At 50.1% G+C, this 14,365-nt stretch overlaps 1 protein-coding gene and 2 pseudogenes across 1 annotated transcript; 1 reads left to right on the top strand and 2 right to left on the bottom strand.

The window, feature by feature from the left end:
- Positions 1–488: 488 nt before the first annotated feature.
- On the top strand, positions 489–3,447 carry LOC119286198 (annotated as a pseudogene).
- Positions 3,448–3,680: 233 nt separating this feature from the next.
- LOC119286199 lies at positions 3,681–7,102 on the bottom strand (annotated as a pseudogene).
- Positions 7,103–11,393: 4,291 nt separating this feature from the next.
- On the bottom strand, positions 11,394–14,012 carry LOC119286197 (protein ROOT PRIMORDIUM DEFECTIVE 1-like). The gene has a single exon (XM_037565561.1). It carries the CDS (start codon positions 13,597–13,599, stop codon positions 12,319–12,321), a length of 1,281 nt encoding a protein of 426 aa, XP_037421458.1. The 5' UTR covers positions 13,600–14,012; the 3' UTR covers positions 11,394–12,318.
- Positions 14,013–14,365: the final 353 nt, after the last annotated feature.

Raw genomic sequence — 14,365 nt, 5'->3', positions numbered from 1 at the left:
CACGACTTTGTCCGTGTGATGGCACGGGCACGATGGAGTTTATTGCGAGCATCATGACACGTTTTAGGATCACTAAAAAAAATGGAAAAGAAGAAGAGAAAAGCAGCAGAACTTGGCCTGCACAACACCTCGCCTGTCTCGTTTTTTTCTTCAGAGAGTGGTCGAGTTGTGCTCCGGCGAGCTTCACCGTCAACAGTCTGCTCGGTCTGGTTGCTACTGCGCCTCTTTACGACCGGGCAGAGAACTTAGAACGATCGAGCCAAGATAGTAGAATTTTCCAACGTGATCCTCTCTTTCCACCTTAATAATCAACCAACTACAGTAGGAGCTAGACTTCGCGCCTGAACGTGTGATCCAACACCAACAGCGTGAAGTATTTTTCTTAACTAGTGTACTTGCCTGCACATGTGCGTGTTGAAAAACGGTGACGTCGCGTCCCATTACCGGAAGAAGTGGGCCTTTGTCCTCCTCGTCCTACTGCCCCTGCATAAAATATTACTACAAACTCCGGCGACCGGCGTCGAGCTTCCCCATTACGTGCCGCTCTATCCTTTTCCCGATCCGTACCGGGCCAAACAATTCTTTCCGCAGTGACAGCCAGGCAGCTAGAGCACTGACGATTTCTTTTTGTCCCGGCCTGATCACCGACCAAGCTCAGCTCAGCTCAGCACGGCCATGACCGCAGCTCGCGGCTGTGCTCTGCTTCTGCTCTTCGCCCTCGCGCTCCCCGGCACCGGCCGTGCGCTGGCGCAGCGCGAGCGCGGCCGCGATAGCCTGCCGCGCGGCGCCTCGCTCGCCGTCGAAGACCACGCGTCCGACGTCCTCGTCTCCCCGGACGGCGCCTTCGCCTGCGGCTTCTACGCCGTCTCCCCCACCGTCTTCACCTTCTCCGTCTGGTTCGCGCGCTCCGCCGACCGCACCGTCGTCTGGACGGCCGCCGCCAGCGCCACGGCGCGCCGCGCCGTGCACAGCCAGGGCTCCCGCCTCGCGCTCGACGCCCGCCGCGGCGCGCTCCTCCTCACCGACTACGACGGGGAGGTCGTCTGGAACTCCACCGCCCACGACGGCGCCGCGCGGGCGCGGCTCCGCGACACCGGCAACCTCGCCGTCGAGGACGCCCGGGGGGCCGTCCTGTGGCAGAGCTTCGACCACCCCACCGACACCCTGCTCCCCGCCCAGCGCCTCGGCGGCGCCGCCGGGAGCGGCCTCGTCTCCACCAGCAGGCTCCTCGCGGCTGGGCACTACGGCTTCCGCTTCAGCGACTACGCCATGCTCTCAATGGTGTACGGCGACGGCGGCCAGGTGTCCAGCATCTACTGGCCCAACCCCTACTTCAGCTACTGGCAGAACAGCCGCAAGATCTACAATTTCAGCCGCGAGGCCGAGCTCGATTCCACGGGACATTTCTTGGCCAGCGACAACGCGACGTTCGATGCCGCCGATCTGGGCGTCGCCGGGGTCAGGAGGAGGCTGACGCTGGACACCGACGGCAACCTCCGGCTGTACAGCTTGGACGCCGGCGGCCAGACGTGGACCGTGTCGTGGATGGCCTTCTCCAACCCCTGCATCATCCACGGCGTGTGCGGCATCAACGCGGTGTGCCTCTACACGCCTTCACCGGCATGCGTCTGCGCCCCCGGCCACGAGCGCGCCGACCGGAGCGACTGGAGCAGGGGCTGCCGGCCGACGTTCAGCAACTCCACCGGCGGCCGCGACGAGCAGGTGAAGTTCGTGGCGCTGCCGCACACCGACTTCTGGGGCTTCGACCTCAACAACAGCGAGTTCCTGTCGCTGGACGCGTGCGAGGCGCAGTGCACCGGCGAGCCGTCGTGCGTGGTGTTCCAGTACAAGCAGGGCAAAGGGGAGTGCTACCCCAAGAGCCTCATGTTCAACGGCAGGACGTTCCCGGGCCTGCCCGGCACGGCCTACCTCAAGGTCCCCGCCGACTTCAACGTGCCGGAGCTGCACGTCCATCAATGGCAGACCGATGATGGCCTCGCCATCCAGGAGGACATTGCCGGATGCGATGCCGCGGCACCGGAGGTAGTCATGCTCAACGTCTCCAGCACGGCGAAGATGAGCAGCAACCAGGGCAAGTCACTATGGTTCTACTTCTACGGATTCTTGTCCGCCTTCTTCGTCATCGAGGTGTTTGTGATAGCGTTTGGGTGCTGGCTCTTCTCCAAGAAAGGGATACTGTCCAGGCCATCGGAGCTTCTGGCCGTGAAGGGTACAGGATGATCACCAGCCATTTCCGGGCATACAGCTACTCAGAGCTGCAGAGTGCCACCAGGAAGTTCCGTGCCAAGATCGGGCATGGTGGTTCGGGCACCGTGTACAAGGGGGTCCTGGACGACGACAGGACGGTGGCCGTCAAGGTGCTGCAGGATGTGAGCCAGAGCGAGGAGGTGTTCCAGGCCGAGCTGAGCGCGATCGGCAGGATCTACCACATGAACTTGGTGAGGATGTGGGGGTTCTGCTCGGAAGGCGCGCACCGGATTCTGGTCTACGAGTACGTCCACAACGGATCACTGGCAAATGTGCTGTTCCAAAGCACCGGAAATTCCGGCAGGTTGCTGGGATGGAGGCAGAGGTTCAACATCGCCGTCGGCGTGGCCAAGGGACTGGCATATCTTCACAATGAGTGCCTAGAGTGGATCATCCACTGCGACATGAAGCCGGAGAACATACTGCTGGATGATGAAATGGAGCCCAAGATCACCGACTTCGGGCTGGCGAAGCTGCTCAACAGAGATGGGTCCGACTCGGGCCTGTCGCGGATCCGAGGAACAAGGGGGTACATGGCGCCCGAGTGGGTCTCCAGCCTTCCCATCACTGAGAAGGTCGACGTGTACAGCTACGGAGTGGTGCTCCTGGAACTGATGAAAGGGAAGAGGGTTTCAGATTGGGTGGTGGATGGGAAAGAAGGGTTTGAAACTGATGTGAGAACTGTGGTTAAGATGATTGTTGACAGATCGAAGCACAGCAATGGAGGATGGGTTGCGGACCTGGTGGATGAACGGTTGGATGGCGAATTTCATCATGCGCAAGCTAAAATATTTGCCCAATTGGCTGTCTCATGTTTAGAGGAAGATAGAAACAAAAGGCCCGGTATGAAGAATGTAGTGCAGACGCTCATCTCTGCAGATGATGAGTCCAGAGATAATGAATATCCAGAAATTTGATTCAGTTTATTTTGGGCATGTGTTAGTTTGTGTGTGTGTGTGTGTGTGTGTGTGTGTGTGTGTGTGTGTGTACAGCAATCTTTGTGACATCATATAATATAGTATATTACTGTACTCCTTCCGGTTCAAAATAAGTGTCGCAGTTCAACCTTAGTTCAAAACTGCGACACTTATTATGGACCGGAGGGAGTAGAAATTAGAACCCACAAATTATGTCCTTGTTAATGCGTGATGGCAGAAATCTAGAAGTTTACCTGTTGCAGATGTTGGACAAGCTGCACTTGGATTTGTTCTTCTTGCCCAAATCTATTGGTTTGACAGTGGTATCATAGCTGATTTGGGACAGCACTTAGATTGTCAACTGGATCAGGATACCTGTGCAGTCCTGCTGCATTTCCTCGAGTTGCCAGATGAAAAACCTTTGATACAGAATGTCAATACATAGAACACCTATATCAGTTGGCAAACAGTTACCAGATGATACCACAGGCTAGCAGAGACCTGATATGTGACAACGTCATTAGTTTTACCATTGTCAGATTTACAATATGTTCTTATACCCACTAAGAGGGCATAAGCGATTTCAGAAACAAAAAGACTGAATATATACATGTATTACTATTATTACTCAATTACTACTCCCTCCGTTCCAAATTACTCGTCGCAGAAATGGATGTATCTAGAATTGAAATACATCTAGATACATCCATACCTGCGACAAGTAATTCGGAAAGGAGGGAGTACATGACATGGAATACCTATGCACAGGTATACATACAACTATATGCACCCTAGTGTGATGCTTACGAAGCAACGCACTAGTATGTTCAAAGTTCAAACTGAAGCTTCTTCAACTGAGAGGAGGCTCTCAACTATTGATTCCATTGTTGGCCTGTTCTTCCTGTCCTCCTCCAGGCATGAAACGGCTATCCTGATCAACTCTTTCGCTTGCAGGTAGTTGAAATTGCCGTCCAGTCTGACATCTACAAACTCTGTTAACCACAACAGTTCATCCCCTTCCAACCTGTAAGAAAGCATCTTAATGAACTTCTTGAGCACCACATGGACATCCTCCTCCAAATCAACAACAAAGTCGAGAATTCTTGTTCCTGACACTAGTTCAAGAAGCACGATCCCATAGCTGTACACGTCAACCTTCGCTGTGATCGGTAAACCAGTGACCCACTCCGGAGCCATGTAGCCCAAGGTTCCTCGCGCCCGAGACACATTCTGATTAGGCCCCGTTCTGCTGAGCAGCTTTGCGAACCCAAAGTCGGTGATCTTAGGCTCTAGATCTTGATCCAGCAGAATGTTCTCCGGCTTCAGGTTGCAGTGGATGACCCACTCTAGGCACTCATGGTGAAGATAGGCCAGCCCCTTTGCAACACCTAAAGCAATGTTGAACCTCTGACCCCACTGCAGCAAGATTTTGTTGCTGAATAGTATGTTAGCTAATGAGCCGTTCTCAAAATACTCCAAGACCAACATTCTATGGGATCTCTCTGAGCAAACCCCCCATATTCTTGCCAGATTCATATGGTTAATCCTTGCAATGACATGCAACTCATCCTGGAACTCTGCCCTGTTCCTTGTTACATTTTCCAGCCTTTTTATGACCACCTCTCGCTCATCATCCAAGGTTCCCTTGTAGGCAATACCTGAACCTCCCCATCCAAGCTCATGTTTGAACTTTTCAGTCGCCTTGGCCAGCTCTCTGTAACTATACATCCGGAAATGACTAGTCATCACCTTGTAGCCTTCCTCAGCTGCCCATAATTGCGATGACCTAAACTCTCTCCGTAGAACGAAGAACCATGCAAACGCGAAGAAGAAAACCTCAATGACAAAAAATGCAGCAATGAACCCATACAGATAGAGCCATTTTGAATCATCACCGCCATCTTCACGAACCATGTCTGGCACTGGTTCTATGATTGTTTTGCTCACATGATCACATTCGAGACGATGTATTTCAGTGTTGAGCACATTGGACTGTGGAATTGAGGTATTTGAAACATTGAAACTTGTGGGGAGCTTGATGTACATCGTTCGCACAGTAGGTGTTGGGAAACTCCTCCCATTGAAAAGAAGATTCTTTGGATAGCATGTGCCATTTCCTTGTTGGTACTGAAAACCCTTGCACGTGCAATCACTCAAGCATACGTCCATACAACGCTCCAAAGACACTTTGTTGATGCGCTGCTGATCAGATCCCCAAAAATCAGTGTTTGGAAGCTGCAAAAATGTCGCACTCCGTTCACTATCCGCGCATCCGATGGTATCTACGGTAAGCTCGCATCCCTGTGTCCAGTTGCCAGGATTCCTCATTGCATAACCAGGTGGGCAAGAACATGTTGGTGCAGGGGAGTAGTGGCAGATCCCATATGGACCACACAGGCCATGTATCATGCATGGCTGAGACACAGCCACCCATGAAACTGTCCATCTCCTGTTTGAATCTGATCCATTGCTCAAGCTGTATATCCTAAGATTACCATCAGAATCAAGAGTAAGTCTTCTCTTAATCCCATAGCCTCTATCAGAGGCAACAAGAGGCCGGTGCCAAGCGAAATCACTGGCAAAAAATTCCCCGAAATCATCAAGGCTCCCCATCCGAGTACTGTTATAGAGGTTCCTGTTATTCTCATAGTACTGGTAATCAGGATCAGGCCAGTATATGTCAGAAACATTGGTGTCATCGTAGAAGAGAGACAGCATGGATTGGTCACTAAAACGGAAGGTGTAGTGACCAGGAACATGCAGCCGGCTGGTAGAGACTAACTTCGCCGTGGCAGGGATTCGCTGGGTGGGTAGGAAGGTGTCTGTTGGTGAATCGAAGCTCTGCCAAACAATGTTGCCGCTTGTGTTCTTCAGGACGAGGTTCCCGGTGTCAAGAAGCTGAGCATACTCGACATTTGGGAGGTCGCCCTCAGTTTGCCACACGGTGGTGCCATCGTGGTCGGTGAGGACCATGTTGCCGTCCTTGTGCAGGGTGACGGCTGACCTCCTGGAGCGCACGGGGCGGCCGCGGTTGGCACTCCAGACGACGGTTTCCTAGGTGTGTCAGAGTACCAGATGGAGAAGGTGAAGGCGCCGCTGTAGATGCTGTGGAAGCCACAGGAGAACGTACCGTCGGGTGACCGCAGGAAGCTGGTCTCATGATCCTCGACGGCGAGGGAGGATTTCAGCGCTAGGACGTCGCCGCCAGGAGGTGCCGTGCCACCAACACCCACGGCTGGTAGAAGTAGAACAAGCAAGGATAGGAGCAGGGTGGGTAGGAAGGGGGTAGCCATGGTTGGTTGCAGAGATTATCTGAGCTGCTGCCTGCAGGGCCGGGATGAGGATGAGTTGAGTAGGCGATGAAGTTCCAGATGCTCCCCGTTTGTCTTGGTCCAATCCACTGGTAGCCATGGTTGGAATACTTCTTGTCTGCATGCATGTTGAGACGTGTAAAAACGATATGCTGTAGAAGAGAAGGACTACTAATTGGACTTCGTTACCTGAAATGTATTAAAAGTCCACAAGCTGAGGGATGCATCTTGTCCAACACACTAGTTTATATCTGTCTAAGCTTGAGACTCATCAATGAACATGGAGCCACATGGTGCGGCGCTTGATTGTGACATCTCCAGAATATTAAGGACAGGTCAGCTTTAAACAGGGTCGGTCGCTGTCCAGCAAGGTGGCAGCATCTAACTTCTTTTCAACCCCTTGTACCCCTGCTCGCCAACCCCTTCTGTGTGCTGCAACTTGGACAGCAATAACATATTCAGGTGGGGAGTCGCTCTCCTCAGCAAACTTTTGAGAAAGTGAAGCTTGTCTTGTTGTTAAAGTGTATTCATAACATGTGATTTTATACTGTTACAACACCTCCTCTTCTTCAAGAACAGAGGAATGCTGTTACAACGCAATAGAAGCTGTCGACAAAGGCAGGCCGGGGTCCAGTTAACCCAAGCCAAGATGGTCAAAGAAGCAAACGTCCACTGTATCTGCGACAAATTCACAGCCAAGCAGAAACCCATGATCAGCCTGAACAAGTGGTTTGCTGTTACGCTAGTTAGAATATAAATTTACATGCTTTGGTTTCAGATTTCATTGAAAGTTTCCCCTGTTTATCTTCTGAAAGGTGCAATATTTTTACAGGTTACATTTGCTTCGGAGCAGCGGCCAATGCCTGAGCATTTGCTGTAAGACAACTCTGATTAATGGAGAAATGAATGAAGGATAGAAGGCTGTAATCTACATTTTAAAATTTTGTATACTAACATATGCGGCATTTAAATTTTTAATTCAGCATGAATATCAGCTACAACATATGCAACGTTTAAATTTTACACAAAAACACAACAAGCAATTAAGTAGTCTAGCTAATGCACTTTCCTGTCAGCAACAAGCTCCGTTGAATAGTCTGAAAGAAAGAAACTTCAGCGGAAAGAATGCATTGTCCTAGAAAAGCCATGCATATGAATACAAGAAGAAAAATCTGATGGGAGTTTCCTCAGTACCAAATTTAGGAACCCTTGCCCGAGTACATATACTTCAGAGAGCACCAGAAGCTTGTTTGTTGTCTGCTGAAAGCTTCAGGTTCTCCCATTACTGCATTATTTCATCGATTACTATTTTGTGCGAGTCACAGCAAGACTCCCGTTGTCTTCGTTAAATCCACTAGTAACCACGGTTGTAATACTTCTTATCTACATGCAGGTTTGAGACTTGTAAAAATGATATAGTGCAGAAGAAAGGGACTACTAATTGGACTTTGTTACCTGAAATAGATTAAAAGTCCACAAGCTGAGAGATGCATCTTGTCCAACGCGATAGTTCATCTGTCTGAGCTTGAGGCTCATCAATGAATATAGAGGCGCATGGCGATGCTTGATTGTGACATTTCAAGAATATAAAGGATCAAGTCAGCTTTAAACAGGGGTGGTCGCTGTCCAGCAAGGTGGCAGCATCTAATTTCTTTTCAACCCCTTGTACCCTGCTCACCAACCCTGCGCGTCCTGCAACTTTAACAGTCAATGAAATATCACACGAACAACAAAGCCCGTCAAATAGCACATCCAAAATTGAATCAAGGCATATCCTGGTCTAGCCTGTTCAAAGTAAATATTGTTCAGTGTTTCACAAATGTGAGATATTGTTGATCTCAGTCACTAAAGTCAGCCACAACATTTGAGATATCGTCAACCGATTACAAATATCCAAATCAGTGAATAATGAATAGCAGGATCATGCAAGTTTGCAAAAGAAATTAACAGGAGCATCATTCACATCAAGATGACAAGTGCTCAAGTGGTATACATATTCTGCCCGCTAGTCTCTACAGCCATGCCTCCTCTTCTTCAAGAGCAGAGAAACACTACTACAGTGCAACAGACGCTGTCCACAAAGGCCGGGGTCCAGTTAACCCAAGCCTAGGAGGAACCTGTTGCAGGATGGTGAAAGAAGCAAACGTCGACAGTATCTGCGATAAATTTACAGCCAAGCAGAAACCCATGATCAGTTTGGAGAAGTGGGTTGCTGTTACAGAAAAATGTGTCGATGGATTGTGCACAGGTGCTGATTTCGCTAGTTAGAAGGGTCAATTTACATGCTTTGGTTTGACCTTAAAAATCAAAGTTTCCCATGTTTATCTTCTGAAGGTGCGATATTTTTACAGGTTACATTGCTTCAGAGCAGTGGACGAACGCCTGAGCACTTGCTGTAAGACAACTCTGAAAGAAAGACAGAAGGCTGTAATTTACTTTTGTATTGTCTATCACGACATCTGCAGACTTGTTACGGCGCTGCTAGAAGGAGGGCGCAAGAAGGCCGGCCGGGGGCCTTTTGCCCACGGCCGGGCAAGATGGAAGGATTTCCTTCTTAATTCTTGCTTGATTAGATTGATACATCTCCTCTCTTTATATAGAGAGGTTTACTTGACTCCCAAGCAAGGCTTACTTGACCCCTAAGAAAGCGACTCTTATCTCTAATTAACCCTAAGACTAACGGGCCCATTAGGCCCATTACGTATTCTAACACTACACCCCACCTGGACATGCAGCTTGTCCTCAAGCTGCAGCCTAACCAACTTATAACCATGACTTGACGCAACCCAAACCTAACACCTAAAAACAAGCCTTTTACATCTCGGCTTGTTTTATTATTCTCAACCTGAAATGGACTGGGACGATTTATTTTGGACCTCTTAACAAAAAGTGGATACCATCCGCACGTCGGACGTGCACGTGTACAGCCACCTGGATCCCATGGACACCATCTGGACAAAAGGAGTGCATGTGTATGGCCACCTGGAAGTGGTTGCAAGAGTGACCAGCAGAGGCGCCCTTGCGGCGCCCGGTGACGGAATGCAGTGGTGCTACGTGGAGCGTTTTTGTCGGTGACACCATGCCTTCTTCCTACCGGAGGGCTGTTGGTCTGCACCGCACAGGGAAGAGTGGGGGGCTTGCGATGGAGAATGACGAGGAGGGGTGCGCCCCCCCCCAACCGCCAATGTCGCAGACTTGGAGGTCGCTGCCCGTGGGGAAAACAGCATGCCCGCTGCCCGTGGGGGAAACCGCATGCCCAAGATCCCCGGCGCAGCGGATGAGATCGAGGTCCTTTGCGCAGCGAAGGGCAACTTGGAGGAGCGGCAGCTGCAGACCACGCATCTCCCGCACACGCCGACGCGCTAGGAGGCCATGCGCAGTAGCCTGCAGCCTCACCGCCGCCGACACGTGGCGGGTAGCGATCCAAGACGGAAGCGGTGACGGCGACGGCGGGGACTGGACTTGGTGGAGTGGGACTCCCGCCGGCGCGGTCGATGCGGGGCCGGAGCTAACCGGCGGTGGCTGCGGCAGCGGCTGCGGCGGTGGCGCACCGGGCAGCGGCAGCGGCTGCTGCGGCGGAGGCCGGCAGGAGCGGCGGCTGCCAGTGCAGCCAGGGCTGGGCGGTGGTGGCGATGGATGGCAGCTGCAGTGGCCCGGCGAGCGCGGCGAAGGCCGCCTGGTGCGGCGGCTGCCACGACAGCCAGGACGGGGCGATGGATGGCAGCTGCAGCGGTTGCTGCAGCAGCCCGGCGAGCGCGGCGGGGGCCGCTTGGTGCGGCGGCTGCCACGGCAGCCACGGCGGCGCGGTGGCGGTGATGAGCGGCGCAGCCGGGTGCGGCCCATAGGATCCGGCCAAGAACAGGTGGATCTCCTGGACCGCCTGTGTTAGGTCCCGCAGCGCCCCGGACACCTCCGGGGTGAGGACGACGGGGGCGGGCGCGACGGAGGATCCCGGCGCGGGCAGGAGCGGGGCGACGGTCGTGACCGGCAGCGGAAGAGACGGGTTGGGCGGCGGTGAAGACATGATCGAACCGAAGCTAGCTGATACCAAATTTTTACGGCGCTGCTAGAAGGAGGGCACAAGAAGGCCGGCCGGGGGCCTTTTGCCCACGGCCGGGCAAGATGGAAGGATTTCCTTCTTAATTCTTGCTTGATTAGATTGATACATCTCCTCTCTTTATATAGAGAGGTTTACTTGACTCCCAAGCAAGGCTTACTTGACCCCTAAGAAAGCGACTCTTATCTCTAATTAACCCTAAGACTAACGGGCCCATTAGGCCCATTACGTACTCTAACAAGACTGAACCTTAGTTTTATCAATGTAAATAGTAACATAAAAGTGGGTGTTATCCGCTTCCTTCTTTTTGTCTCTGTTACCATGTTCACACTGTACTTTTACCAGTGTCTTTAAACTAGAACTCTACCCGATAGATATACTTGAATAAAGTAAATTAGAAGACGTTTATAATAAGCTGCAGCAGAAGAAGAAAGCAGGAAATGAAATCAGCTAAAAATAGTCACCAATTTTTTTTTATTCAGCATGAATGGCAGCTACAACATATGCAGCATTTAAATTTTACAAAAAAACACTACAAGAAATTAAGTAGTCTATCTAGTGCACTTTTCTGTCAGCAACGAACTTCGTTGAATAGCCTCAAAGAAAGAAACTTCAGTGGAAAGGATGCATTATCCTAGAAAAGCCATGCATATGAATACAAGAAGGAAAATCTGATTCTCCCATTACTGCATTATTTCATCGATTACTATTTTGTGCAAGTCACAGCAAGACTCCCGTTGTCTTCGCTAAATCTACTAGTAACCACGGTTGTCATACTTCTTATCTGCATGCAGGTTTGAGACTTGTAAAAACGATATATTGCAGAAGAAAGGGACTACTAATTGGACTTTGTTACCTGAAATAGATTAAAAGTCCACAAGCTGAGAGATGCATCTTGTCCAACGCAGTAGTTCTGAGCTTGAGACTCATCAATGAACATAGAGCCGCATGGCGACGCTTGATTGTGACATTTCAAGAATATTGAGGATCAGGTCAGCTTTAAACAGGGGCGGTCGCTGTCCAGCAAGGTGGCAGCATCTAATTTCTTTTCAACCCCCTGTACCCTGCTCACCAACCCTGCGTGTGCTGCAACTTTCACAGTCAATGAAATATCACACGAAACAACAAAAACCGGTCAAATGGCGCATCCAAAATTGAATCAAGGTGTGTCCTAGTCCAGCCTGTTCAAAGTAAATATTGTTCAATGTTCACAAATGTGAGATATTGTTGATCTCAGCCAGAACACTTGAGATTACAAATGTCCAAATCAGTGAATACTGAATAATGAGTAGCAAGAACATGCAAGTTTGCAATAGAAAAGAACAGGAGCATCATTCACAACAAGATGACAAGTCCTCAAGTGGTATGCATATTCTGCCCACTAGTCTCTACTCTCTACAGCCATGCCCCTTCTTCAAGAGCAGAGAAACACTACTACAGCGCAATAGACGCTGTCCACAAAGGCCGGGATCCAGTTAACCCAAGCCTAGGAAGAACCTGCTGCGAGATGGTGAAAGAAGCAAACGTCCACACTCCACAGTATCTGCGATAAATTTACAACCAAGAAGAAATCCATGATCAGTTTGAAGAAGTGGGTTGCTGTTACAGAAAAATGTGTCAATGGATTGCGCACAGGCGCTAATTTCGTTCACAGTATCTGCGATAAATATACAAGCTTGTTTGTTGTCTGCTGAACGCTTCAGGTTCTCCCATTACTGCATTATTTCATCGAATCCTAATCTCGCCCGTGCCACAGCAAGACTCCTCAAGAAAATGGCTCTACAGAGGAGTCACTTTCAGACTCTGACATGGAATTCATGTTATCCACCTGGCATGTGTGATTCTGACTGCTTCCCTGGCTATCCTCCTCAACAAGCGAGATGGCATTTTCAGTTTGAACAATGCCACGACATCCAGCCAAAATCAGATCTAGCATTTTCCTTCGCACGCTATAAACAGGGTTTGGCTCAAGCAAACATCCTTTATTATAACTCTCCCTAAGAAGCACAGTTTGTGTGCTTCCTTTAGTCGAGATGTAGAAAATGCCAGGGTGCTTAAGAAGAAGTTCCCGCAAGTTTACCTCCATCGAAAATGGTCTCCTGAAATGTGACAACCTCTCAAGTGGCACCATCTTTTCGACTGTCGAGCTTAAGAGTTCATGAAGAATACCAACAATACGTTTCTCAAGCCTCTCAGCGTTGGTGATTGGATGCAAATCATTCTTCTCGTAAGGTTTGGTGTAGGGAAGCCTCTGCCAATTCTTAAGCTTTTCCCTAAAACCTTTCTCAATCTTAAAGCCTGTAGGGAAGTTTACTGGAAAAGCATATTTGGTCTCATATTCCGCTAACCATTTTTCTGTATACTCCTTGTCCCTCCATTCTTCGACACTAGCAACAGCCAGATTCTCATCCCTACGACTGATCAAAGTCAGGGTATCAGGGGTTTCAAGAGAAAAATCAGACTGATGGTTTGGCAGCATAGAAGACCTGTAGTCATCGGGCAGGCCAAGCTCCTTCCTTATGAGCCATAACGCATGCATATTGAGAGTTCCATCGGTAGACATCATGAGAAGTTTCTTGAGCCGCTGAACCACGGCCGGCTCATTTTCCCTGAGGACAGCGTCTTCTTCCGCGACCAAATCAGCCATCTTTCGGGTGATCCTGCAGCAATGGTTCCTTTTGACAGGGTGCACGTAAATCTCGAAAATGTGGGGGTATTTCTTGAGGAAAGCGCCGATCTCGGTGTTGAGACCGATCTCACGCCTCCACCTCAGAAGGAGCTGGAGGGACGCGTAGCCGTTCCTCTGCTGGGATATCACGGCATGCAAATCCAAGGCGAGCCTCAGGTTCTTGAGTTGGAGCATCAGCTTGTCCAGCCTATGGTCCCTTGTTCTGCCCTCCAGGCGGGTCCGTGCTGAGTCCACCGGCTTCTTCCACCTCCTCTGCATACTACGGTTAAACGGCCCGTAACAGAACGCCTCATCCAGCATGTGCGGCCTCGGGGAGAAGATGCGCAGATTTTTTGGACTGAATAGCTTGGATGCCATCTCGCTTGTGTGCTAACAGACAGAATCCTTATACCCAACTGAGAGGAAAAACTGAATCTGTGGAGAAAGTAGCAATGCCAACTTCTACTGGAACGACACGCACGCATGTATCATGTGTGCAGCTGCGGGTGCGACTGGAGAAAAAAGGGACGACTGCGAGCTGGGCATTTCATCGAACAGGATGTGCTCTATCCAGGTGGATAGGAGCGAGCTCTGCCTGGCGGCGGAGTGTGGTCGCGGGCAAGCGCGAGGAAGGAGGACAAGAGGATTGGGGAAGGGTGTTGTGGCTGCAGAGGACGAGAGCGACGGCGCGACCAGTGGTAGCGGCGGCCGCGGTGGTGGTGGTGGTATCGGCGCGAGGGAAAGCGGAGTGACCGAGTGAGCACTGAGCAGAGCGAGGCAGAGGACGTATCTGGTGCACCAAGCCAATTGGTGCTACCGGTGCACCAGACCTGTTGCATATTTAAAAATATTCAAACAAATCTAGAAAAAAAATCCGAGTATGATACAACATCAATATATGTTATCATAAAAATTCAATTCAAAGTTCAAAACAATGCTCAAGATACAAAAATGATAAATTTGACATCAATGTGTTAATGAGCCAAAACTGAAGCCCAACTTGTGTTATGTACTATTCAGTGTCAAATTTGTTATTTTTGTATCTCGAGCAGTGTTTCGAATATTGATTTAAATTTTTGTGACAACATACACTCATGTTGTGTCAATGCACTAATTTTTTTAGGATTTTTTCAAACATTTTTAA

Source organism: Triticum dicoccoides, chromosome 4A, assembly GCF_002162155.2.
Source record: "Triticum dicoccoides isolate Atlit2015 ecotype Zavitan chromosome 4A, WEW_v2.0, whole genome shotgun sequence".
Lineage (NCBI taxonomy): Eukaryota > Viridiplantae > Streptophyta > Magnoliopsida > Poales > Poaceae > Triticum > Triticum dicoccoides.
Note: the sequence above shows the minus strand (reverse complement) of the source record. Positions and strands in the feature narration are given on the sequence as shown.

Excerpts from the sequence above, each read along its gene's own strand:
- LOC119286197 (XM_037565561.1), bottom strand. The coding sequence starts at position 13,599 with ATGGCATCCAAGCTATTCAGTCCAAAAAATCTGCGCATCTTCTCCCCG.